Here is a 27,954-nt window from a genome sequence, read left to right on the forward strand (position 1 = left end):
TGCTGAGCCTGCCAGGAAATGAGTTGTGTTGTCTTTATCCAAATAACTTTGTAATTTCACCATCTTTTTTCTTTGCGTAGCAAAGGATGACAAAGAGGGATCTGGACAATCCTCAGTGAAGTATTCCTTGTTTGTTTTTATCCATTACTATTACCCAGAGTCAAACATCTAGACACCAAATGAAGTTTCGCTGTCTTCCATCACATTATATACAAATCCCATCACTTTGTGGACACCAAATACTTCAAAATATACAAATACTTTAATACATACAAGTCTTAATAGTTCATTAAATAGAATTAATTCCATGGTCTTTAAAATACTCATCACTGTGTTAAGTGTAAGAAAAAAAAAGGTTTGCACTGGTATTTCTGTAGTATTGATTAGATCTGGCCTATGCAAAACCTTTCAGGATACTGCAGGGATTGTGCTGAAGAGCAGCATTTCTACTGAAGAGCAGCACTTCTGGAATCCAGAGCATTTGGGGTTAGATGCAGAGGAAGCTGAGATGCTGTGAGGAGGTTGTGGAGTGAGTGTGTGAGCTCAGGGCAGCAGCAGAGCTGTGGCACAGGCACGGACTGCACAGGCTTCCCTTCAGCTGCATGTGGAGCCCAGGAGGAGCATCCTCTGAACTGCTCTGGGCCAGCAGGGAACAGGGAGCTGTGGGGCAGCTTGGCTAAGCCAACCAGCATCTTCCTTTTGCACTTGAGTCCCCAGGAAGCTGAATGAGATGAAAAGAAGATCTATTGCTTTTTGCTTTGAAGTGTTACATCTGTCTCTTCCTGTGTCCCCAGCTGGTACCAAACTTATCAAGTGGAGACAATCAGCCTGGTTTAGCTGATATCCCACAGCTGTGACTATTCTCCTCCATGAACTGCTAACTCATGCTGCCAGCCAGCAGGAATTCTAGTTCTCAATGAAATCTGCAGAGACGAGACTCACAGCTTTGCAGAAAAGCAGCTCAGAGCTCTCCAATGTATTTGCAAAATGCAGCCCAGCATTCTGGCACTGGGTGTGGGGTTGTGGCACAGCCCATTGACACCAACCCCACAGTAATGAGGTCCTTGACATACCAGGGTGGGAATTGATCAGTAAGAAATAAATATATATATACACACACACAAACACATAAATATATTTTTAAATATATATAATATATATAGTGCATATATATAATGTGTTGCCTGTGTATATATAATATATTTTGTATAAAAAGCTTCACATTCAAGTATAGGTACATATTAAAGTATCAAGAGAGGAGGACCTTTGGAGCTTAACCTTAAACAGAGGATCTACTGGGAGAAGAATTATTATTAGGATCATCAAGAGAGGTGTTCCCCAGTTTCAAAATGCCATCAACTCAGAGGTTTGTGTTCCACTGACAACTGAGAAACACAACCCAATGGAAAGTGAGAAAAAGGGAAAAGAAGTGACAATGCAAAGTTAGATATAGTGTCAAATACACTGATTTACATATAAATCCTTTACTTCAAGTATCCTGTGTCTGGAGGAACAAAAGTAGTATTTTAATTGGAATTTGTAATACAATCCCTCAGTGGTTGTGGGCTTTTTTGTAATCAAATTGTCATAACTTAAGGAAGAAGAAATTTGAGGGATCAGAAGAAGGGTTGAAGATCAAAATAACATCATCAACCCAAGAAGGTAGTTCACAAACCCTGATATGAAATGTGGCTCATGCAGCCTTGTTCTGACCTTAAAATATGAAATGCATCATGAGCAGAGAGAACAATGGATGGAATTCTGAACCTCAGTTAGCCCTGGAAACAGAAATTCTCTCTGTTTTGAAATCCCAGTGGCCTTCATCTTTAGATTGCTGAAATCACGATCATAGAATCAGTGAACAAATCACCCTGATTTTTTACCAGTGCAGGTGATGAAAAGGCTAAATGTGTCTAATTGTGTCCATCTCCAAGGCATTGCCTTTGCTTGCCAGTGCAGTGTGAGGGCTGGGCAGGGCTATGCGAAGTAGGCGTGGCAGAACACGGCCACCGTCAGCAGGATGATGCCGTTGATGTTCACAACGTTCCTCCAAAGGGGAACCTCGCTGGTGTCTGTCAGCTTCTTCTTCAGGGCCTCCTCTTCCTCCTTGCTCAGTTTGGGGCCTTTCTGTTGGTCCAAGCCACAGAACCAGTTGTAGGCTTTCCTCACACATCCTGGTTCCTCTTGGCTTTCCTCATTATCTGGAAGGAACAACAAACACCCTGGTCATGACACACACTTGGATCAGGGCACACGCTGAGCTCTGGCACTGAGGGCATTTCTGTCTATGATACAGCACTTCTGATTTATGGTCATGGTTAATGGAAACATATTAGTCCAAACCAGTACAGGAATCAAGTTAATATTGTGTTTTCACAGCTCACCTGGAAAAGGAGTGATTTTTCTATGTGTCCCAGAGAGCCCTTTGCAGAAGCACTTGGGCCTTTTGCAGCCCACAGACTTGGTCTGGTGTTGGAAAGCAGACCAGGGTACAGAGCTTAAACGCCGTTCTTTCAATACTTTCTATTCTTTTAATTAAAAGATAAATAAATGAATTTAAGAATATTGATGAAAAGAAACTTGGGAGCAGAACCAGAAACACAGCAAAGAGGACTGCTGGTTTTGCAGTTTACTTTCCTGGTGCCTTCCATCCTGGCCATGACCTGGTATTTCCAGGTGAGTTCTCTCTGGTGCTGGAGTCACACACAGTTCTGCCAGCACCTCTGACCTAAAGCACTGCCATTGGTTTAGTCCTAGAGTTGCCACTCAGCTACCTGGAGAGCAAGGTCTTCTCCCTGCAAATCCACTTCACTTCTGATTACACTGAGTAGGAGAGACTAGTAAAGGCAGCTCATGAACCATTTAAATACATGAGGGCTGAGGTTTTGTTGTTGGGGGGGAGGGAGGATGTCTTTGATTGTCAACCATATTAATTTTTCTTCAGGAATGAAATAGGGATACTCAAAAACATTGGCAGAATCTGTAGATACTCAACAGTTACCTGATTCCTCATCTTTTTCTTCGGCTTTGTCCTGCTCCTCATCTGCATCAATATCAATGCGTTCCTCCTTGCTGTGCCGCAGGGACCAGCACAGGCGGTAAAGCTGCCACGTAACAAAAGGAGTTTAATGGATCTGCAACCTGAACACACAGGGACAGACCAGCCTGGCCTGCAGGGGAACCAGCTGTGAGACCACAGCACCCCAAGTGTCTGTTCTAAGTAACAGGAGTCAGTGAACATCTGTGACAGATAAATGCAGACTTTTTCCTTCGCCTTCATACAAGAACTCTGTGCTGTGGGCAACTGAAATGTTGACAGGTAACACATCAAGCACCAGGGTTTAAAACTAGTGCTTTCTCTGTGTTCCATTTCTTGAGGAGCAGGACTGCAGTGATACTCACATGTACGTCAGGAATGGGCTTGGTCATGAAGGACACTGCCAGGATGATGATGGCGGAGACCCCGAACAGAATGAGAGCAAAGTAGAGGTAGTGAATGCCACAGATGATGAAGGGGCAGTTGGAAGGGTTCACGCAGCTGCCAGTTCCATAGACAAACTCTGCAATCATTCTGCTGAGCCCCACCAGCAGCCCAATAATGAGGCCCCAGAAGGCACCCTGCAGACAAGGGTGTGACAAGAAGTACCCAAATGAGTCATTTCAGGCATGGAAATAAACTCTAAGCCCTCCATAAGGTGTTGGAGGAACCATGGAGGTAGTTGTGTGTTATGCTGGCCTTGGCTCAGGCATTTTAACCCAGACACCTGCAGTGGGCTTATTTATAGCTCAGTGTATTAGAACAGCTGAAAGGGGCAGTGAACAGCACCTCAGGGAAGGAATATGGAGGACACCTCCCCCAGCCCCACTCACAGTCCAGCTGTCTCCACATATCCACTCCTGCAGGACAGGCTCCAGCCATAGACTGTGCACCCCAAGGACTGTTCTCATGCCCTTTGATCTTTGAGGGCTACATCCCTGACAGCTCTGGCATGATGGAACCAGCCAGCACGTGTGTGTCATCCTGCCCAAAATATGTGTCTGGTTTAGCTTCTAACAGCCCTGTTAGTAATTAGTTAAAAGCTAATTCTCAGTACTGATGGTGGGTGTTTTGCTGCCTGGTATACAGCACTCCAGCCCAAAGTATAACAGACACACAGTATGTCTGGGCACAAATTGAAACATGGAAAATGTGCTTTAAGCATAATTTTTTTGTATTACTCTAAGGGTGATTGACCCCTGGAATAGGTTGCCTACAGACACTGTGGAGTCTCCATCTCTGGAGATACTAGAAACCAAACTGGACAGGACAGGTAGCAGGTGATTTGTTTGGTAAAGCACTTTGGTGAACAATATCCTAAAAGATTATTTATGAAAAATACATCATCAAAAAGTATCAATTTGATATTCTTCCTGGCAAAGTGATAGGGAACCTAAGTTTCAGAGCTATCTAGGAATTCTCGGATCACTTTATCTATCAGACTATCAAAGAACATTTTCAAACTCATCTCTGAAGCCTCAGGCCCTGGGATATGGAGACACAGAATCCCTGGGCCGTACTAGGATCAAACTAAACAGGAAGAAGTTGCTCATAAAGACAGTAAACCAAAAGATGCAGGAACTTGCAGCAAACCTGGCTCCTGACGGGCACTTACCGGCTCGTTGACACGCTTGCAGAAGATGCCAAGGAGGAAAACAGCAGAAATGGGAGGTCCCAGGAAGCTGGTAATGGACTGAATGTAATCAAAGAGCTGCCCACTCTGAGCTGACTGCACGATGGGAACCCAGGCAATGCTGACACCAATTAAAAGCAACATAAATGCCCTGTAAACACAGCCAGATATTCAATTAGCCATCTGTTTAGAAGTATCTATGATCTATCAGAAAGAAAAAAACAGCAATTAATCAATAATTTACATGTTCATTTTGTATTTCAACTAGTGAAATCAATTATAATGGCCAATTAGCACTGAACAAACAATAGAAATCCAAGCTGGGTATTGTGTGTGTCAAATATCCATCAGCACACAGTGAAACATGCAATCAAAACATAGAAAATCACTTGTTTTCCTGTCTTGGTTATGTCCAGAGTCAAATCAATAGCAGATCAACGAGAATTAGTTCACTGATGCTGCAGCACGAAGCCTGGCAAGATAATTACAAAGAATTCCCTTCGGGTGGCAGTGGGAGGTGTTCGGCTCCTACCGGCCCCTCGATGGCACTGGGAGCACAGGCTCTGCCCCACCAGGAACGATGCGCTGGGACAGCTCAGCGGCTCCGGCCACAGGAGGCCACTGCGGTTCTGCCGGGCGGGATCCCCCGGCCCTCGGGCTTTTGGGAGAGGGCAGCCCGTCCCCATCGCTGTGCCGAGCCTGCACCCACCTGCCCGCCAACATCAGCTCCTTCTCGGATGCTCGGGACCGGAATTTGGTGTAGATGTCCACAGTGAACAACGTACTGGCACTGTTGAATATGGACGTCAGGGAGCTCATAAGGGAGGCCAGCATGACTGACAGCATCAGCCCCCGCAGACCTGAAACACAGACAGGGCAGCTGGGCTGAGCGTTCCGCGCAGAGCCTCAGGATCTGCCGCACCCACGGAGCGTGTCTGAGCCTCCCCAGCCAGCCCCGAGTGTGCCTGAGCCTCCCCAGCCAGTCCCGAGTGTGTCTGAGCCTCCCCAGCCAGCCCCGAGTGTGTCTGAGCCTCCCCAGCCAGCCCCGAGTGTATCTGAGCCTCCCCAGCCAGCCCCGAGTGTGCCTGAACCTCCCCAGCCAGCCCCGAGTGTGTCTGACAGAGTTCTGTGCCTGACACTGAACCTGCCTGACATGCCCTGCAATGCAAGCGCAGCCCGGTCTGCTGAGCTGGGAAAAGCTATTTAAGGCAGAGACTGAGAAACCCTTGAGCCTTTACACACAGGTACTTCTCTAGTGAACGCTGTCTAAGTGCTGGAGTGAAAACAGAATAAAACCAAGCAGAGTTTTTCCAAAAGTTATAAAAATAATTTCTCTTGTTTGCAGGTAAGTGCTCACTTACATGCAGGATATTTGTGAACCAAGTGTCACCCAAAAAAAAATTTTCTTTTTGCTGTTCCTTAAACCAGAGTAAGCCACTTTTCCAGGTGGTGTGGTCTGGTCACACAGTGGTGGGGAAGTGCTGCAGTATTTTAACAATACCATGAACAGTTATGATGTGAAGTGCCTCAGGGAAGTGCCATGGTCTGCACAGCCAGCACCAACCTCCATGGGGTTGGCAGGAGATGGCAGGTGTGGGCCTCCAACTCAGACATCCTGGCACAGGGAGCCTTCTATAAATCATTGGCAAAGCAGGTTACTTTTTGCCTTCACAGAAAGGGAGCTTGATTACCATTTCATCCCCCAGTATTTGCCAGCTGAGAGCTGACACTGTCACTGTGGATCTATTCTGCACCCACAGCTACAGCTAATGCAGACAACCCCTTTGGTTAACAGTGCATAGTTCTAGCAAGAATTTTGGAACTGAATATGAGTCTTGGACTCCCTCTATCACTTGTTTTTACAGTCTGGCAGTTTCACCTTTCCTAAAACAAAGAAACAACAAATACAGACAGTGTCTTACCATTTGGCATAAGCTCCACCACCATTTTTGGATAAGCAATATTTGTGCAGCCCACCTCAGTGCCACAGTGCTTCTTACAGATTTCAGGCACAACACAAGCCACCACATCTGAGAACATAACGAGGCAGTTACACAGGGTCATGCAAACAACAGATTGTTCCCAAATTAGTAGAGCTTCCAAAATGTATCTCTGTGTTGAACCACCAGATTGACATGTTTGGTATCATCCTTGCTTGCTGGCAGGAAGGAAGGTGACTCTAAGCCTCTTTTCTTCCTTTTCTTTCTAAAAGAGTACTGAAAAGTGCTGCAGGTCAAAATAAAGATCAGCACTAATCTGCTAGACCAGAACTGAACAACACAACGAGAGCAAGGAATAAAACAAGCAGAGGAACACAGGGCTCACTGCCTCCAGCCTGAACTGTCTCCTCTGCCTGCTGCCAAACAGCCAAACCTCTGCTAGTCAGACAGCTGGAAAGAGGGCAGTTCAACACTGCCCTCAGGACTATCCACAGACCAGATCCTGCAGTCTGGCAGTGATGGCCTGTGCCCCTGAATGCCACGGGCAGTGTCCAACCTGCACAGCATTTCCCACTCATTGGGTCAGAGTGGGGCTGTAACAAACTGACAGGTGGGGAGGGACACTGTGGCATTTCCCTAAAATGGACAACAATAACATTAGCAGAAATCTGGATCAGGGAAGACCTGTGGCTCCTTACAGTGTAGTCAGTTTTCATGCATACAGGTGCCTGGACAATTTGGATGGCCAATGCCAATCTAAGAGGCATTTTGGAAGGGACAGAGAGACTGGCAGGGAAGGGCAGGCAGCAAGGAGGGTTGTGCATTTCTATCCATGTGCATACCTGTGTACAGAATGCGGCTGATCATCCCAGGCATCACTATGATAAACATGGGCAGGAGTTTGAGGTATCCACACATGATACAGCCAGCCTTGACATGGGACATGTTCTTGCCAGAGAGACATCTTTGGACAATAACCTGGCAATGAGACATAACATTTCCATGATCACACCATGCCACATTCCAGAGACAAAGTGCTCCTTGACCTCTGTGATAGCAAAAAGGACTATTCAGCATTTCTGCCACCAAGAAAAATAAAAACTACATGAAATAACTAAAGCAAAACATCACTTATGCAGTGTATAAGAGCTAAGACTTTTCTCACATAAAAGCAGACAGACTAAAAATCCAGAAAGGAGTAGCCTGAGCAATAGATCTGGGGTGTGACTGGGGGTGGATTCATTTGTTTAGAAATTGTGAAGATTATCTTTCTGAGTTCAGGATGCAGACAGATCACCTGCTAGGACTGGATGCATTTACATGTTGAAGGTGCAGGAGTACACTTGACTCAGTGTGATCTCTTGGGGAAACGGGACTGTAGGTTTTAGGGGGAAGGAAGGAGGATTGGGTAAGTGTCTCCAGGCTGGAAGACCTGATATATAAAGAACATCTCCCCAGGTCTGTGCATGGAAAGATAAAAGCTGCACAAATAGGAAACAAACTTGTTTTACTGAAAGGGAAATTGTCTCACGAGGGCCATTTGGTGCGTGGTTTCCTCATTAAACCTCCTGGGTTTGCACACATGGTCACACACAGGAAATGGCAGAGGAGGAGGATCTGCTGGGCACAGCTGTGTAGGAGGATTGGAAAGAACAGCCTTTCCATTTTCTCACATGTGAGAGGGGTTTAGAAACCAGGAACTGCAGAGTCACTGACCAATCTTGGAACAGCAGCCAGTTCTGTGGCCCAGCTTTGCATTACAGGGGGGAAGGTCACGCTGGAGCTTTGTGCTGGGCATTTCCCAGGCCTCCTGCTGCCACACACCTGATCTGTGCACCAGTACCACATGGCAAGGACGCTGAGGCCAAAGACGAGCCCCGGCCAGGGCAGGTCCCCAGTGACGGGGTCCCGGAAGATGTGGAAGGCGTCCTGCCGAGGGGTGTAGCACTTCGGGTCGATCTCAGTGCCCCCGTAGGAGGTGTTGGAGGGAATGGCCTCCATGTACTTCTGCATGAAAACCTCGTACCCTCCCACCTCAGCAAAGGCTGAAAAAGAGAAAATAAAAGCAGTGATAACGTTTTTATTACTGAAATCTCAAATAGAGCTTGAAAAGGTGAGGAGAAAACCTCCTCAACATGGATGTAAAAATTCCTACCCACTGACTTGGGCAGTGTCAGGAAAGCAGAGATAGGGCTTTGAAAGTGTTCCCACAACCCAAGAACCAAAGTGACCTTTCCCTCAGGGTTCTACAGAGCTCACAAATGCTGGATTAGGCTCCAGTGTCTCCTAAACAGGCCTTGCCAAGGAGTGAAATGAAGATACATTTTTTCCATGCACTGCTGACCTAAGGCAGGGTCTTCCCAGGTTAGGTCAATCTAAAGTTATTTCTCTTGTAACAGTGGTGGAATAATTTAAATTCAATGAAAGACTTCACCAGAGGAAAACCAAGTGCTGAGTAATTAGAAAGAGAAGAAAAGGCCACTACAAGTTCATGGAGTCTTATCACTACTTCTTTCTTCCTTAGGATCCCTTCCTATTGACTCAGTTTAATAGCATGATTTCTGTTTTCAAATGCATATGGTCTTCTAGACATACACATATTCCCATCCATAAACATTCCATTTGGACCTCTTGTCCAGCTGGTGACATTGTGACATCCATAGATCAACTGCAAGGTTTCCCTAAAATGCTCACGTTTGGGTTGTTTAACACAAGCCAAACGCAGGAAGAGTCATGCAATGTGACCAACAGCTCCTCACTGTGAATCAGAAATTTTTATGCCTTAGCATCTGACTGTTCGTGAAATTATAATCTTGTTAAAACAAGATACTCTCAGGACTTCTCAAGACTATCATCATCATCTGCAAACAACTACAACTTTCACCTCATTAGTCACCCCAAGTCCTGTTGTGTCACGGGATGCTGTTTATCACCTTACACACTCGCCTGTGCTTGGGATGCCGAGTGACTCAGTGGCTAAAGGGCTTTGGCAACGTGCCTGGGTTTGGCAACATGCCTGTTTTCTTCCCTAGTAAATAGATACATGATCTGAAACCTGCTGGTTAAGGTAACAGTTTCACACTTCAGGATTTATTTCCACATCCACTGTCGGATTTGTGATGGAAGATTCCAGTTTAATTCAACTGATTTACTTACCAAATCCCATGAGAATAAAGGATCCCACTACCATGATGAATGTTTGTAAGGTGTCTGTGTAAATCACAGCTGCAAGGCCACCTGATGGCAAAGAAAAGTCAGGACAAAGAAGTCAGGACAAATAAATTATCCCTATGCAAGTGCCCCAGTGGAAGTTTTTTTTTTACTTTTCTCACCACGTCTCTCTCAAAGACCTCTGTAAATAATTCCCCTTTCAGGTTTTCATTTCTGCCCTCCTCCCCTCTCCTCTTTTTTTCTGGGTCCCCCAACCTCTTTGATTTATCAGGCTGCTCTGCACACTCACCTGTGATGGTGTAAAGAGCAGTAATAGAAAGCAGGATAATTATGGCCACATAAAGATTCAGCCCCATGGCCAGCTGGATAAATACAGCTCCAGAGAATATGTCGGCCTGGAAAACAAAGAGTGGCGGCTGAAGCAACGTTTGAGCTCGTGATGATGACACATTACACTGTCATGATGAGGGCACTGAACTGCACAGCTGTGCCCCTGACAGTCCTGCACACACAAACCCAAAGGAAAGCAGAAGCCATTCCATACACCTGACAGTCTCCCCTCAGGGCTGTGCTACTTTCAGTACAAGAGCTGTGACACTTCTCCAAGCATTTCCAGGCCCTTTTCAATGGACTGTTTGCACAGACAGTCACCTCACTGCTCTGTGCTTTGGCACTGAGAGACACTGCGTAACAAACTGCTTAAAACTGGGGTCCCCTTCTCTGCCCTGTGCAGGGCTGGACTGGGTGACACCTCCAGGACAACACAGTTCTCTCCATTTAATGTGACTCTGCCAGTCTCTTCCTTTCCTGTCCTGCCTGCACACGGGTGGTGTAGCTTGTCCTGCTGGTTCGGGACAAACGGTGCATTTGCATTAAAGGCAAACATCTTACATTGTCTCTATTTTTAAGTTCCTGTCAGAAGAACTGACATCAACTGACTAATGGAAGAGACCTTGAGCTCTTGCGTAAGGAAGGGATTGTTCAGGTTTCAGAGTAACACTGGGATGTTAATCACATTAAATCAATTCCTGATTTAGAGGTAATTTGCATCAATGCTTTTTATACAAGTTTGCAATCAGAATAATCTGCCCCAGTGCACTTGTGATGCATTACTGGAGGCTGCCCCTGAGCACACAGACCATAGGCTGCCCTGAGCTCCAGACCATGGGCTGCCCCTGAGCACACAGACCATGAGCTGCCCCTGAGCTCCAGACCATGGGCTGCCCCTGAGCACACAGACCATGGGCTGCCCCTGAGCACACAGACCATGGGCTGCCCCTGAGCACACAGACCATGGGCTGCCCCTGAGCACAGAGCCCATGGGCTGCCTCTGAGCACACAGACCATGGGCTGCCCCTGAGCACACAGACCATGGGCTGCCCCTGAGCACACAGACCATGGGCTGCCCCTGAGCTCCAGACCATGGGCTGCCCCTGAGCACACAGACCATGGGCTGCCCCTGAGCTCCAGACCATGGGCTGCCCCTGAGCTCCAGACCATGGGCTGCCCCTGAGCACAGAGCCCATGGACTGCCTCTGAGCACACAGACCATGGGCTGCCCCTGAGCACACAGACCATGGGCTGCCCCTGAGCACACAGACCATGGGCTGCCCCTGAGCTCCAGACCATGGGCTGCCCCTGAGCACACAGACCATGGGCTGCCCCTGAGCACACAGACCATGGGCTGCCCCTGAGCACACAGACCATGGGCTGCCCCTGAGCACACAGACCATGGGCTGTCTCTGAGCACAGAGACCACAGGCTGCTCCCCAGCCCCTCCCCTCCACAGCGCTCCTGGAGGGCTCTGCACAGGCAGCCCTGCCCTCAGCGACAGTGCCAGTCCCAGTGGGGTCAGGAGGTTGAAACACACAGTGCCCGTGCCCTGTGGCAAAGCCTCCCACAGGGGAGGGAGGTCCCCGAGGCCAGGCAGAGCCCAGGACCCCAGAGCAGGCACTGCTGCTGCCCTGGCTGACACTGTGAGCAGGGCACACACACTGAGAACAAGGAAAAGGCCCCGACCTCTGCACCCCACTGCCCTGGTGTGCAGGAAACAACTGTGGAGCAGAGTGTGAGTCACAACAGAGTCCCCACTCCCAAAACTCTGCCTCTGGAGCAGATTCCTTATAGCCTTTAGTTTGAAATTGGGAACCAGGACCTTTAGCTCTTACCCCAGTGGCTTCAGACCATATCCTTTGCCCCTTCTCTCTATGGTAATTTTTTCCCTGTCTTTTCACACCACTGGTCAGCCCATGACCCAGACCTTCCTTTTATTGTTCTTGGCTTAGCTTAGCCTATGTATCATTAAATAATAATGGTCCTAAAATGACTCCCAGAAAGAAATGTATAGTTAATTATTGAGCATCCTGAGCAATGCAGCAGCTTCTTCAAATTGCTGAGTTACCTTCCAGCTTCACTGCTCCTCCTTCCCAGTTAGATTATTGCCTTCCAATATTTCCTTGTTTCTCCATTTACACTCTTTTATAGATACTATTTAATATTTATCTAATCTCTGAAGAGAGTGAGTTTTTCCTTTACATTACAAGCTATGTCTGCAAAGGCACAGGATCACATGCCAGCTGAGTGAATGCAGCTGCAGTGGGAACGTGGGAGGGAAGGCAGGGGCACCTACTCTTTAACCCCTACATTGTCTAGTTCTAGGAGGAGGTTTTGCTTTTCCTCCTCCTCCCCCTGGCAAGTCTACACCAAGAGAGTTACTACTCAAGTCATGCACAATGAACAGAAAGAAAATGCTGTAACAGATGTAGGAATGTCAGTTTGCAATTTCTGATTTCTTCAAAAGCATTCAGACCTTCATTCCCTTTGGTCTTGTCATAATTTAGTCTATCACTGTCCGTCAAGATTTTATTTTTACTAGACCATTTCCTTTGGTGTAGTGACCAATAGCAGCAACTTTGGTGGCTAACAAGGCTGTGAAAGCTGCCATGGGGCTTCTCCCAGTGTGCTGCACACTTAGGAAGCAGGTACAGGTGAGCCCTGTGCGACACAAACCCTCTGGGCTCAGGGACCACGTGTCCTGATCCCAAGGATGAACACCTTGGAGCGTGGCCTTGCCTGCCAAGAGGCTGCTCAGCCACAAAGCAAGGTAAGAAATCAACAAAAACCACAGAAAATGTGCAGGAGAAGAGAAATGGTGAGGACCTTGTAGAGGTGTGCAAAGGGACTCTGCTCCTCACGTGGTGGGGGTCAGAAAGGGCACACAGGAGGTCCCCTGCCTGATATCTGACACTGCTCACTGCAAACATCAGTCATGGCATTAATAGGCACATTTCATGGTATTTTAACACATCAAGGAAGCAGCACATGAAATAACTTCCCCAGAGTTAAGATGCAAATCCTCCTGCCAGGATAAGGGCAGTGAGAATCGCTGCCAGTCACACTGATGGGTGTGACCTCCCATTCAGGGCAGAGCAGGGCAGGGCAGGGCAGGGCAGAAACCCATCCTCCTCTATCAAATCTCAGTGAGCACCAAAGATTGCAAGGGAGAGTTTGCCAAGGAAGCAGCAAAGGAAGTAAAATGCAATGGAGTGTCAGCACATGGGTATGTTTGGACACACAACGTGCCTCGGGGAAGAGGCCTGTGCTATCTCCCTGTGCTGTGCACCTCTCCACACAGCACAGCCAGCTAAGGCTGGGATGGAACAGCCCTTCCCTCCCTGCCTCTGGAGCTGGCTCCTCAAGGGGCCACTTGGGCATGTCACTGCACAGCATGGCATAGCAAAACCTGCTCTGAGGTGCCCTGTCAGCATCTGAGACCTCCAAGGACTGACTGCTCTGCCTGTTCTGAATAAGATACAGCAAATGAATCAGTCCTGGGCAAATCCTGCCTGTGCCCACAGTGACAGAAGGCAGCAAAACAGAGACCTGTCTGTGCCCTGCCGACCCTGAGCCTCATTGTACAGACCATTTTACAGGTTGGGGCAGGTGGGGGGAACAGAAGAAATGGCTGGAGGAAATTGTGCACTGGGTTTTTGTCCTGCACAGCACAGAGACCCAGGTCAGGGGACCTCCACACACACCCCTGGAATGCTTGGGCTGATGGGAAGCTGTGATGGGTAGTGATGGTGGGTGTATGGATCCCTGGCTGTTGCTTTGCTCCCTCCTAACACAGGAGCAGGAGAGGGCGTCTGCAGCCTCTTGACCACACTGGAAGCTTAAATGCAGAGAACCTGGAGGAAGGACACTCCAACTGAGATAGGGTAAAACCCCATAATCAGATCCTTGGGCATGGCACAGGCTGGCACTGAGAGCCAGAGAGTCAGTTGGAAGCCCACGGAGCACCTCGACAGGCTCGTTGCAGACTCGTGTTCCCAGCAGGGCTGTGAGTCACCCACGGGAGGAGTTTCTCTGTGCTGGGACTGCCACAGCCCTGTGTCATACCTGGCATTTCTGATTGTGAGAGCTGAGTACAACTGTAGCAAACTGCACATGGAAATCCGAGTCCAGCTCCATAGTACAAAGCTGTTTAATTTATAACCTTCCTAAGAATCAGTTATCATGAAGATGTGAGAATGAGAGCAAAAGGCCAATCTTTTAGCTTAAATTGCACTATTATCACTCAGCTCCCATTCAGAGGGCAAAGAGTAACCTGCCATGGCAACTTCTGCAAAACAACAGACTTGCCTGAACTGTGGACTTCTGGAGAGGCTTGGTAGCTTCAAGATGCATGGAAAATAGCAGCTCCCTTCAGTACTTCACAGAAACACATCCATTTACTTAATAAGCATTAACTTTGTAGCACCTTAAACTTTACTCCAATCATTTGTTCATTAAAGGAATCTCTCCTCTTCCCTCCTTTCATCTCAGTTACCATTTCCCTCTTTTGCATTTGTTTTATTTTCTAATTCCTATTATTCTTTTTTATCCATACCCTCTTGCTCTTTTCCCTCACTGTATTACTGATGGCATGTTCACCACAGGATGCTACAATGGATAAATATGAGGTCTAGGGACAAAAATTCATGCCATGAATTCCATGGATGGCTAAGATAACAGACTATGATACAGTACAGATGTCCCTCCACTTTGACGTTTTCTAGAGGAGAGAATGAGTAGAAATAAACCCTAAAAAAGAAAGATAAAGCACAACAAGCATCAAGAGACATTGCCAGCAAGGAAAAAACTTGGATGGCAGCACAGATCTGGATACAGAGTCTCACTGAAGAGAGTAAAGGAAACACAAAATCATACTTGTACAGTTATTGATTCATCCAAGGGCTCCAAACTAGAAACAAACAACCAATTGTGTGAGCAATGTTGTAAATGGGAGTCTCTTTTCTTTAGATCAATGTAGGATGGAAGCAATGCTGAAGTTTTACTTACTGAGATCTTTGTGAAAACATAGAGGATCAGGGAAAGGACTGACAGGTAGATCTGGATCCGTTTCCCACCAAAACGCTTCTTCAGATACTCTGGCATTGTCACCACCTGGGGGGAGAGACAGTTTCTGACTGTGGGGAGCAGGTTCAGATCAAATCAGAGGAAGATTTTTTTGTGCTCAGGTACTGTGAGTGTGGAGCACAAAAGCAGAGGAGCTGCAAATGCAGTGGCAAAGAAGAGCAGCTCCAGCAACCAAGGAGAGAGCACCAAGGGCTTCTCAGCTCAGGTCTCAGAACAGAGAATCCTCATTTTTCAAGTGCTCAGACATGATGCAGGACTGCTCTGGCACACTCAGATCTCGTACCATTCATCATGGCTTTGCCATGTTCCAGACCTGATCTGCAAACATGGGCAGCAAAGACAAGTGCAAGGCACTGTTTGGACTTACCCCAGCTTTGACGTAGATGGGGACAAAGAGCCATCCCAGAACCACCACAAATATCAGAGCCTGCAGCCAAGACAAGAGCAGCTGAGTTAGCCTCCTCTCTCTAGACATCACTCCCCAAAACCCTGGATCAGATCCCACTGCAGGCAGAGACCATTGAAACCACATAAACCTGGGTGTTGCAGGGATGTGGGGAGAGGAGGATCTGCTCTTCCTTTGATTTATAGTTGAAAATTTGGGAAAAAAAGTCTTAGCTGAAAATTTTGTTAGATATAATGCAGCCTGGATTGTAATAAATTTTCTAGGAAAACAGCTGATTTCTGCTCACAGGATTGCTCTCCAGTATCAAAACATCACTCCACCAGTGGCACCAGCCCATCCCAGCCCTTTTCAGAGCAAGCCCAGGGGGTCTGGCCCAGCAGTTGTTCCAAGGCAACCAGCCCACTGGATTACCATTCTGGGAAATACTTAGGAAGGTGAAGCCTGATACCTGGGACCTGTTTACAGCATCCCATCCCAGAGCCACTACAGCACCTCTCCTGGTCATTATTTTGATCATTGATTACCTTCTGCACAGGTCTCTGAGCTGGCTGAATGTTTTCAGCAATCTCATGTGCTGGACAGGATGTGCCACATGCAATTTGTAAAACATTTTGTATTTCCACCCTCCCATTTAATGGTCTGTTCTGTGTTACCATGTGTGTTCTGTGAACTACAGCTCTCTCCCTCCTGCAGTGCCCTGTGTGCTGATGTAAATGGCTGGAATGCTGATACACAGCTGTACATACAGAAATTGAGAGGTACAGAACAAATTCCTGCTCTCAGAGCTGCACTTGGTATTTATTCTGTCCCCAGACCTAAGAGGGCTTTTTAACTGTGTTTTTAAGCTGTTCCCTTGGACAAAAACCATGAGATGGACAAGAAATACTGGGTTGGCTTCGTCTGCTACAGTGATACAAATTAGAAATAATTTCAGTGGAACACAAGGATGACAACAGTCAAAGTTAGTATTACTTTCAAGAGGATAATCAGATTATGCAGCCAAGAGCAATTCTTCCCCCATGTCTGTTAACCTGTCCAGCAGTCCCACTGTGTCACAAGCCATGAATATGCAGTGTTTGCTCAAACACACACATGGATTGTGGCTGCTTCCCAAACAATTGTTGTACACTGTGTGTTGATATCAGTACACCAGGAATCTCCCAGGAGATTAAGTGTTAGAGGGAGACATGTCTGAAAAATGACATGGGCCTTGGAGATTCATGTTCTGTTTTGTTTTGGTTCATTCTGGCAGAAAAAGAAGGAGAATCAGGTCTATTACAAGACCAATATAATCGAAAAGAGAAGGCTGACAGATTAACTGTGCATGTCTCCTACAGTTCATTTTAGGCTTTATCCTTCTCCTTAAATATCTGCATCATACCAGTACCTGAGTATTTGCAACAACGACCTACTTGCTCAGGAGCACAAGCCAAACCCCTCAGGCTGGTGTGATTCTTTCAGTGCTCAGAATTAAAGGTAAGGGAAGCATCGACCTGTGGAGGCTCATTAAATCCTTTGTGTCACGATCTAACCCCTTCCGAGAAGGTGAGTTAGGCAGAACAAGGGCATTGTTACCCACACCCAGAGAGCCTGAGAACACAAGGAAATGGGCTGAGGGAGCTCCTGTGAACCCCTGCAGTTCCCTCTGCTCCTGGTACTCCAGCAGCTCACATAAAGTCAGCTTGGATGCCTCACCCTGTAGCGCAGCCTTGGGCAAAACACACATATAATTAAAGGAAGGAGAAAGTAAAGAGGAAAAGGGGTTTGGAAAGCAGGTGCTTGTGAAGGATGCCCCAAATTTCTTACAGCCTGTGATGAAATCAAAGCCCCCTCAACAATTCCCACATAGCAAAATGCTATAAAAATTGTCATAGATTACAAACCTGATAAACTCTTCCCAATATCCTGCAGTCTGAAAGTGTTCCTCATAAATACTTTAAAAGAAATCAAAATATATGCATAGAGAAGATAACCCACTGATTTGTTTTGTTCCAGTGCCCTCTAAAAACCCTCATTCAACAGAAAAGTGTCATCTTTTTCCAGTGGCTTGGACAAGGTCTAAGGAATATGGCCTAAACAGTAGATTATATTGGCTCTTATAGGTCTGTGCAGAAAGCAGGTGTTGCCAAGCACAAACTCTGACAGTCCTAAATTATTTGGCAATGTTATTTTGATTAAGCTCTGCAGATAATCCTCGTGTCACAACTACATCCAGACAAGTAATGCACTTACATTCCATTCATATCCTCCGATGGCAATTCCAGCAGCTGCTGCTGTCCCTGCTATCCCCACGAAGTGCCCACTGCCGATGTTGCTGGCAAAGAGAGAAGCACCAATCTGCAAACACAAAGAACAGAAACTGGCTCTTAGGCCCTGCTCATGGTAACTCAAAGGAAATCATCTTCATTTGGCACTTGGAATTCTTGCCTGTCTGTGGTCAGAAGGTGATGATGAGAATGACTCAAACCAACCTCCCTGACAACTTCCAAGGCTCCCACTTACTGTCCCCCTGACACCTGAGACTCCATCCAGCACATCCACCTACAGCAGTGAGGAAGAACAGGATGTTGCATGAAATATCTTACAGTTGGGGCAAAAAGCATATCACACCAGTGCAGATTTTTAAATATTTGCAAAACTTGCCAAACTGACATTTGGATGATCCCCAGACAATCAAGGAAGGAGGCTGTGTGGTCTGTCTGTCCAAGGAGGAAACAAGTGCATTCCCCGTGTCAAACCAGCACTCCCTGCCCCGTATTGCACAGTCTGTGCATCCAAACGTGTCATCAGGGGCAGTTGTGCTGGTTCACTTTTAGCCAGAAGATATTTGATTGCTGAATTAAATTCTGAAATCTGCATGGCAGAAATACCTGCTGAGAAAATGCTTCTGGAAGCTACAAACGACTGCAAATCAGGGAGTTACATTTAAGTGCTGGATCTCTAAGACCCCAAATATTGCACTGATCATACAAACAGAACAGTGAGGAGAACATGGGAATTGATGAACAGGGAGAGATTAGAAGAAAGAGAGGTTCCTGTTGAAATACAGACAGGCAGGAGCCATTCACAAAGATCTAATTCTTAGTTAAGTAGCTCAAACAATAGAAAAGATGAAAAGGAATGAGCTTCATTTCCTCCAAATGAAAACATTAGAGGCAGCAGAAACACCCAGTGATAATTTACAGGCCAAATGCTGAAGGATGCAGGGTGAAAATTGGAGCATGAGAAAGAGGTTGGGTTGGGTGTTGGGGACAGAGGACACGGGAGCAGCTGCAAGAGGAAAAGATGAGAGGGAACAAGAAAACAAAACCATACAGAGAGTAGGCAAGAGAACCTCTGTGAGCAGCTTCTAATGCTCTCATTTGAATCATAGAACTGAAGGGACCCACAAGGATCATCCAAGTCCAACCCCTGGCCATGCACAGACACCCCAACAATCCCACCCTGTCCCTGAGAGGATCATCCAAACTCTCCTGGAGCTCTGGCAGCCTTGGGGCTGTGCCCACTGCCCTGGGGAGCCTGGTCAGTGCCCACCACCCTCTGGGGGAAGAACCTTTTCCAGAGATCCAACCTAACCCTGACCTGACACAGCTCCAGTCATTCCCTGGGCCCTGTGCAGATCTCCCATCCTGCAAGATTCCAAGGTGCTCAGAAATGGTTTCTTAGATGTATAAACACAGGACATGCATCCAGCACATTCTCCTTCTGTAACTTCCAAGTATAGGTGGTAGGAATGGACTCACTTTACAAAACAGAGAAATATTTCTTGTCTCCACCTCACTGGAAGATTTTTAGGGTTCTAAAATATATATAAAAGGAATAGTTACAAATTTCCAGGTCTGCAGTCACTGCAGCAGTGCTTTGAGTAGCAGCAAATGTTACATCAATGCTTCTGAGAGCACAGGAACCTGAGTTTCAGGAGGACAGAGGATTTCATCATAGAAGCTCACCTCTAAAGAGGAGATTTATTCTATAGACCTGTGCCATTGCCAGAAATAGAAACCATGCCTTCAACTCCCAATCCTGAGCTCTAATAACAAATAGATGATCCTCCCCTAGTTTTTATATGCAACATACAAATACAGTTCAGAGGATTCCACTCTCTCTTTTTCACTTGACTTTTTTTCTCCTTTCCTCAGTTTGGTCTCTTGATTTCCTCTGGTCTTCTTGCAGGTAAGCTGTTCTTTTGCTGTGAGAGGAAATTAATGTCTCTGAGTTCACTTGATTCTGGATTTGGGGTTTTTTTTTACACATTTCTAGAAGTCAGTTGTGCCCTTCAGAACTGTAGCCAGTTTGTCATATGACATACTCCTACAGGAATGGTAAGTGTTGCAACAAACATTGGCAAACAAGAGACCTCTGTCTCTTCTAACCCCTTTGTGACAGCAACAGTGTTTTCCCAGCAATGATGGTGAAGAAACAAATCCCATTTACACCGAGCATTAGCACTGTTGTCCAGTGCTTTCCTTGGAGATGAATAATTAAACTTAAATCTGGGTTACTAGAAATGCAATCACCAGAAAATATTAACCACATTAATCTCTGATTTTATTTAATGTGTTCCCTCTCCTGGCTCGAAAGCTTAAAATGTACTGCAGGCAGCTCTACATAACCAAGGCAGCTAATGAGGAACCTGCAGAACTGACAGTCATGAGCTTTGGCTCAGTGACTGAAACTCCAGGACACACTGTAGGACACATGGATGATGATGTGTTCCCAACTTTGCCCAAAGTACAATTCTACTCAAAGAAAAACACAAGTCCAAACCAAAGCAATGCAAAATGACCAACGTCTTTAGGGCCAGCACAAGGACAAAGCAATGGGATGCAGATCCCACCTCCACTTTCCAAACTTTCCTCTCTGACTTAGGGAACATCCAGTGCAGCAGAGCTGCAAGAGCGACACATCCTATTAATTGATGTAATTCAAAAAGTGGGGTTTAGTTGTGTACAGTTGGAAAGGAGGAACATGATTTCATAGCTGGGAAAATGCAGACGACCCTCAAAACTGCAGCACAGACACAGCAAGAGAGTGTTGGCCAAGTACCCTCACACCCTGTGAGCTGCTGCTGCCAGAGGGGGCAGAGAAAGCTCCCATCTGCCATATCTTAAGGATGAGGGAAGAAGGCAGGTGGGCTCTGGGCCAGAGCTGTCCTGCTGAAGAACTTACTGCTGTGGCATTTTTGTGTTGGAAAGGATGATGACTGGAATTCTTCATGTGCCATTGGCAGATGGTGCCGTTCACCTGAAGAACCCTGGGCTGAAACTGGGAAATGGCAGCAGGAAACAACCTCCTGGAGGTGTCACCTGTTCTCAGTGAGTGTGAGAGTGAATTGATTTTGAAGACAGATCCAGGAGGAAGAGTAAAGTTGATTGAAAGAAACAAAAGCTGCTAAGAGGGAAAGAGGACAAACGTGGAACATTAACTCTTTTAAAATACACTGAGAGGTCAGGTTTTAACAAGAGCACTCTGTTCAGGAGCAGTACCAGCACCCTGAAGCAGATGATGATCACGGTGCTTTTTCATGTTACTCATTAACTGTTTCACCTTGCTCTTCCCATTAACCTGAGGATGCAGCAACATCCCAGTGCTCGCTGTTCTCAGCCCCGGGTGCTGCGCCGTGCGAGCCAGCGATGGCTGCAGGGATGGACACACAATACACATCCAGGGACTCCACAAGCCTGATGGCTCCTGAACAGCACAGGCACCACCAGACTGACCTGATACCACCCCACCTTTGTCCTCTGAGACAGGAACACCTCCTGGCCAGCTGGAAAATTCTGATGGGTTCTGCAGAGATCAGTTTCACTGAACTTCTAATTTCTACCAGAGCTTTGCTTTGTTTATTATTCTTTTTACCCTAAAAACTATTGATTACACTGTTTGTTTTTTTGGATTTTGTGGGGTTTTGGGGTTTTTTTTGTGTTTTTTTTTTGAATGGAACTTGGCAAAATAAGTTAATTTTTCATTCTACTTTACCTAAGAAAAGGAAGTACAAATCTTACTCAGAGCAGAGTTGTCACTCTTGGTCCCTTGTTGGAGTGTCAGATTCAGCAAGTAGGGAAAATTCTGAGAACATGTAAAACTTCACTTGCTCCAGAGATCAGAGAGATCATCCCTGTGCTCAGTTCTGATGGCCAGGAAGATAAGCCATGCAGAACTAAAGCAAAAATCTGTTGGGTTTTTCCCTCTAACTCTTATCTGTCCCACAAAGATCAACAAGAACATGAGAACAAACGAGCTGAGTTACATTTCTGTTTGAAGTGTGGTATGTCCTTGACCTCCATCCTTCCTTCCTGCTGTCCAGTAAATCTTTCTAACCATATTTGGGTTCAGATGCCCAGCAGATACTCTTTGTCCTGTCACCACTCCTGCCCCAGGAACTGAGGGATGGAAGGTAACCCATAATTTTGTGCAGACAGCTCTGTCTGCAAAGCTACAGAACCTGAAGGAAAAAAAAGCAAAAGCAGAAAAGCTTCAAAAGAGGATGCTGGGCCTTTTTCAGTGGTGCTTGACAGACTGTGAATCCTGTGGCTCCTTCCAAAGCTGACTGTTCTCCAGAACAGGTGCTGCCTCTCCTACAGTGGCAGGGAGTGTTTGGCTGACCCAACTCTCTCACCTGGCAGAGGGAGCTGAAGCTGGGCTGGCAAGGCCCACTGCTGCAAACCTGCCACTTGCCTTGAGCTTCCCTCTGTCTTTTTTTTTTGGGGGGGGAGGGTGGGAAGCAGAGCTGGTTATGAAGATTTAAAGAACCACATGAGTCTTTCCTGAAGCCATTTCCCTCAAAGCCCAAGAGATCAAAACCAGTTTCATTAAGATTCTTCTCTGTTTCTGTAAAAAGACTGTGGAAAGCGCACAGCATTTCATACCGTTATGATTAACCAACGACAGACTTCAATTTCTAGTTATCTGTGAGAATGTAATAATACAACTTTATCCCTAATTAACTACTGAGCTGGCTTACCCACTGCACAAGGGCAGTGATCTCAGTGACCTATCACCTCAGCAGAAGAGGCAGAAAACACTCTCTGGGGGCTTGTTTCTGCAAAACACTGACCCACCTGCATGTACTCTGCACAGCAGAGCAGTCAGAGCCAAAGCAGGACAGGCTGGGCCCAGGATAAGTGCCTTGCTCCTACTTTATTCCTTGAGAAATTGAAACACAATCACAATTTGCCAGTGGCTGACTAACATGGAAAACCCACAGTAGGAGTGGGACTGATCTCCAGTCCTTGATTTCCAGGGTCTCCTCCAGTCTACTAACCCACAGCTATGATATTGTTGGGCTGAACAGACCAGAATCCCTTTCCAGCTTGTCAGTAGGAGATCCCAATACACTGTCAATGAGCCCCTTGCCCTGTGGGGTCAGAAAAGTCACTTGTGGGTGCCCTGCAGAGCCCAGGACAGAGCACAGCCACTGAGAAACAGAGCTAGTGTAAGGGAATTAAGTTTATAACAACTTCATTTTCCTCTGTTTCAGAAAGCACTGGCTTGGGCAAGGGGCATTATCCTGAAATGGCAGGGGAGAAACCCCCAAACCAGAGCCCAAACAGCTCCCCCACCCTGACAGTGGAATGTGCTGGGGCTGCCGGGAGTTGCTCCAGGTCAGCCCCGACGTGGCACCAACAAGAAGTCAGAGCACAGAACTCAAACATCACCCACACTCGGGCTGTGGCAGAACTCAGAGCACACCTCAGACTGAACTCTCTGTACTTGAAGTGATTCCCTCGTCCTTTCAGCCCAATGTGCTCTGGATGATGGACATCCCAGCTGCCTGTTGGGCTGTGGGAACTGGTGTTTGGAATCTCTTTTTATCCAAGGCAAACTTTCCACAGTGGTGCTGCTGACACGGTATTTAGTTTGAGGTTTTGGAGCACCTGCTGTTTGTTTATATTGAGTGATACCAGGAAGAACAGCAAGAAGGGTTTACTTTTATGGCACAGGAGGACACTCCTGGCATTCCAAAGGGAAGGATCGAAGGGGAGCTCTGGGACTCCACCAAAGAGCAGCACTCTGTCCATGCTGAGCTCACAGAGTTGGGAAGGAGGGAGAGATGATCCCAGCAGCAACCCCTGCTCTGTGGGGTGGCCCCTGTGAGCTCCCCCCTGGAGGGAGGGAGCCTGTGGGGCTGTTGGGTTTGTGTGGGCAGAGGACTCCTGTTAGATAACTCCCCAGGCCCCAGGGGAATCACCAGTTCTCAGTGCCACTGCAGCAAGACACAAGTTTTCTATGGTGAGTCTTTCCTGCCTTGCTGCTTCCACCCTCATTTCCATCTGCACAAAGGATATTCATATTCACCCTGACAGGCAGACAGGATTGCACAAGGTTCAAACCAGCCCACTGACTAAAGTGACAGCTGAGCAAAGTAATCTGGTTCTTTCTCTCTTCTTCTAGAATTAGAGGGTTTATCTTAAAATAATTTGAAAACTTTCTCTTTCCACAGTCTTCCAATAGGACCTGAATTCTCCTAGATCTGCTGAACCAAACGAGGACACCTTTTACTGTCACTGACCTTTAATCCTTCCATGTCCCCGAAGAGGCAGTGCCTTCTCAAGGCAGAGAGCAGCTCTCTGAAGCACAGACTGAAAGGTGTGTAGGTATTTCTGCAGCCTACTTGGAGAAAATTCCTGAATTTTCAGACAACAAATGTTTACTCTCACTGTCCTGGTACTGTAAATGAGTCCATGGGAGTGAAGTCTTGACTCAAAAGCCTTAATGAAGTGCAAAAACATTTATTAAGACTGAATGTTGTGGAATTCTATTCCAGCAAATGGAAGCATATACAACACCAGTAATACAGAAAACACACTTTTGTCTAAGTTTTCTGCTTTTCTAATGAGTCACATTAAAGAGAATATATGGTCTGGGAAAAATAGAAAATTGTTTCTAATATAATTTCTGCCAGAGGTTGATGGATGGCTGAAAATGTTTTGTGTCTGTGACTCCTGTTCTCCATCTTGGAAGATAACACAGGTTCACAGGACACAAATAATGTAAGTCACAGATAATCTCTAAATAAATTTAAACTGTGTTTTACAAATAATGTACCAGAACATTACCAGGAGTTTCTCCTTGAACAGAACAGAACTTGTTACCAAAAGTGGAAACAATAGAGCAAAGAAAGAGAAAATTTCAGTTAATTAATTCCTCTCTGTGATAACCTCAAAATGAGCCATTTTCTTTGAGTGCACAGAAAGTAATAGATTCAAAACATTTAAAAGGTTTAAAGTGGGCTGAAAGACAAAGAACTGGATTTGTCTGCACTGACATTCCCAAGGTATCAATGTTTAAACAAATTGGTCACATAATCAAGACAAGCTCAGAGCAACTTTCCCCAACACTTTTCCCTGCTATCCAGAGGCTTCGGCGGTGCAGTTTGTGCTGTGTCACCACGGCCAGAGGAAGAGCTGGATTTGCACCTTCACAGCAAAGCCAACACAGTCCCAACAGTACTGTAGGGATACTTTATATCTGAGGGCTAGAGACTCCCTAAAGATAAGAATTCTATACATGGGCTTGCAGTCCAATGCCCAGCACTCACCGGCCACCACACCATGCTCCGTCCAGCCAGGAAAAAGCCCCCCACTGTCCCTCGGTTGGTTGAGTACATGGCCTGGAAACAAAGGAGGAGAGGGTTAGTCCTGTTTGGAGTGGAATAGGCACCATACACAGACTTAGAACAAACAGCTTGAATGAAGGGATAAAATACACAGGGAGGGTAAAGTGAAATAGTGGCTGAAAAGAACAGCCTCAAGGGTTGGACTTGGTTATCTCGGAGGTCTCTTCCATCCCAGTTGATTCTATGATGAAGAAAATAATACAACTGAACAATGATTCTTTAAGTCTACATTAACCATTCACTGCTTCACCTCTCCTTCAAGTGAGAAACACTAAAATATAACTAATTGAACAAAAAGATTTTGCCACTTAAATGAAAGCTCATATAAAGTTTTAATTGAGGTGAAACACCTTTGATTTCAGGCATCAAAAAAGACTGTAAGGTGCAAGTTTATTAACAGAAATTGCAGTTTTTTACTCAATACTATCCAGCCCTTACAGATATCTATTTTCTTATTGTGATATCAGCATTGTGCCTGCTTGTCTTTGAAGTTCCAAAAAAGGAAGCCATCTAAAATTTCCTTTTCAGAAACTCATTTTGTATTTGTCAAGGGATGGGCATTAGAGGGAAGCTTCCTCCAGTTTTTGTTAGGGACACTGAGCCATTATTTACTGGATTCCCATTGTCTCCTATGATGGACTTTGAACAGGTAAATAAAGAGGGAAGATTTAGGAAAATTAGTCAGACCTTTTCTTCTGATGCAGAAGAAAGGAATTAAATATGATAGATTTACATTTCATTACACACAGCAACTGAATAAGCATTTGCCCAATAAAGAGGACATTGTGGCTGGAGAGCAACAGCTCCAGGGATTAACTCAGCACACATTGGCCTGAGAAGCCACAGATCAGCCCTTTATTGTCACAGAGCTTTAATATAAAGTTCAACTACAGCAACACCAGAATTCCATGGCAAGGACCCAGCTGCTTCCTGCCAGACATCAAGGTGTTCTGCTGGACTGGGCCTTCAGGTGTTTTGCTGGGTTTGGCTTCTACTACCACGGTGAAGAGGCAAAGAAAAGGTTGTGTGCATTTTGTTTAGACCCTAAATTTTTGGTGCCCTTCAAAACATTGCCAGGCTACCAGAAAGGGAGGTTTGTTCTGCAGCTGATGTCAGTGCACTGTGAATGTCCTTGGGATGCTCCTGAAAAGCAGCAGATTCCCAAGGGGCAATGCCTCCTCCTCTCCTGCTAATGGTCAGGTGTTCAGGTGATGGGAGAGTTTGCCCCAAGGAAAGCAGAACTCAGTGACATTCCACTGCTCATGCCTTTGTGGCTCAGAGTACTGCCCATCCTCTTCCAAACCTTCAGCTCTGAGTTCACACCAGGGGTGGGCCCGGCCTTTCTGCCCGGGCTGTGCCAGCACTGGGCTTTGTTTGGGATCAGGCTCTGAGCTCCCCTGGCACTGCCAGATGAGGGCAGGAGACACCGCAGGGATCAGCACCAGCAGAAAGGCACTGCCAGCACTTCCCAGCCTGACACCCCTCCTGCCGGGCAGTTCCAATGGCACTGCACTCTGGAGCCAAGGACCTGACAGCAAGAAACAGCCACGGCAATGCTGCCCTCAAACGGCACCTAAATCTCCACCCATCCATTCCTTTGCCCTCCCCTTTGCGCTCCCCGGTGTGACAGGCACAGTCACTGTCCCACCACCTCATGGTGACAGTCACACAGTCACTGTCCCACCACCTCACTGCCCTCCCTGGTGTGTGACAAGCACAGAGTCACTGTCCCACCACCTCACTGCCCTCTCCACTGTGCGGCAGGCCCAGAGTCACTGTCCTACCACCTTACTGCCCTCCCTGGTGTGTGGCAGCCACACAGTCACTGTCCCACCACCCCATGGTGACAGTCACACAGTCACTATCCCACCATCTCACTGCCCTCCCCAGTGTGTGACAGGCACAGTCACTGTCCCACCACCTCATAGTGACAGTCACAGAGTTACTGTCCCACCACCTCACTGCCCTTTCCTCCCCCTGCACAGGATTCCCCCTGGCACCCCCTCACAGCACCAGCTCTCCCTGCATCCCAGTGCTCCATGGTGCCAGTTCCACCTCTCCCCTCCAGCCTGTTTCTCCCAGGGACCCTGGCTGGCCTCGTCCTCACTGGTCACACTTCTCAGCTCTGTCCCACACAGACCTCATTACTCCACCTTTCCCACTGGTCTCATTCATCCACCTACAGAGTTGCCTCCCGGGTCACCAGCCCCTCTACAGCAAATAAATACCCACATTTTGCCCACCATGCACTTGCCAACTATCTAAATTCAGCACCAAAATCTTGATACAATTACACATTTTCATTTACTGAGCCATTTTCCCAACACTCTGCTCATTAAGTAAACCAAAATAAAATAAAATCCCAACGTACCCATAGTCCCACTGCCAGAACTAACAAAAAGTAGATGACAATAACAGAGATGTCTGCAGCATTGTTGATCCTTATGTTGGATTCCATCCTGGCTGCTCCTTGGCTTTCTTCTTCTTACTCTCCTTTGGTGCTTCTCACAGGGTTCAGGTTAATGATGAACTGCTGTCATCCCCTGCGTCTTATATAATATATAACTTCAGATTCACTTGTCTCCCATGGGACACAAGTTGAAGCTGCTGCTTTTCCCTGGACAACCAGCCCTTCCCAAATGGTGCTCCTGTTACAGGTGCTGCAGATCTCAGAGTTCAGTGCTCCTGCCAAAGGTGCTCGGGGTTTTAACATCCACGAGCAGCTCTCTG

The 27,954-nt window shown here is 46.7% G+C and overlaps 1 protein-coding gene across 1 annotated transcript; it reads right to left on the reverse strand.

Moving 5' to 3' along the window:
* Nucleotides 1-240: 240 nt before the first annotated feature.
* SLC5A1 (solute carrier family 5 member 1) lies at nucleotides 241-27,954 on the reverse strand. The gene is made up of 15 exons (XM_071571798.1): nucleotides 27,596-27,954; nucleotides 25,147-25,218; nucleotides 17,838-17,942; nucleotides 15,567-15,626; nucleotides 15,122-15,226; nucleotides 10,071-10,176; nucleotides 9,767-9,847; nucleotides 8,435-8,655; nucleotides 7,453-7,588; nucleotides 6,593-6,700; nucleotides 5,380-5,530; nucleotides 4,653-4,821; nucleotides 3,403-3,618; nucleotides 3,002-3,104; nucleotides 241-2,201 (listed from the first exon to the last, which is right to left on the reverse strand). The coding sequence occupies exons 1-15, from the start codon at nucleotides 27,680-27,682 to the stop codon at nucleotides 1,978-1,980; spliced, it is 1,944 nt and encodes a 647-aa protein (XP_071427899.1). The 5' UTR covers nucleotides 27,683-27,954; the 3' UTR covers nucleotides 241-1,977.

Source organism: Pithys albifrons, chromosome 17 (genome assembly GCF_047495875.1).
Source record: "Pithys albifrons albifrons isolate INPA30051 chromosome 17, PitAlb_v1, whole genome shotgun sequence".
NCBI classification, from domain to species: domain Eukaryota; kingdom Metazoa; phylum Chordata; class Aves; order Passeriformes; family Thamnophilidae; genus Pithys; species Pithys albifrons.

What these genes read in the sequence shown, in the direction of transcription:
- SLC5A1 (XM_071571798.1), bottom strand. Translation starts at nt 27,682, where the DNA reads ATGGAATCCAACATAAGGATCAACAATGCTGCAGACATCTCTGTTATT. An exon ending in TCGGAGGATATGAATGGAAT is followed by an intron (nt 15,627 to 17,837) that starts GTAAGTGCATTA and finishes TCTTGGCTGCAG; the next exon opens with GCTCTGATATTTGTGGTGGT. An exon ending in GCAAGCGTGTCAACGAGCCG is followed by an intron (nt 3,619 to 4,652) that starts GTAAGTGCCCGT and finishes CCTTGTCTGCAG; the next exon opens with GGTGCCTTCTGGGGCCTCAT.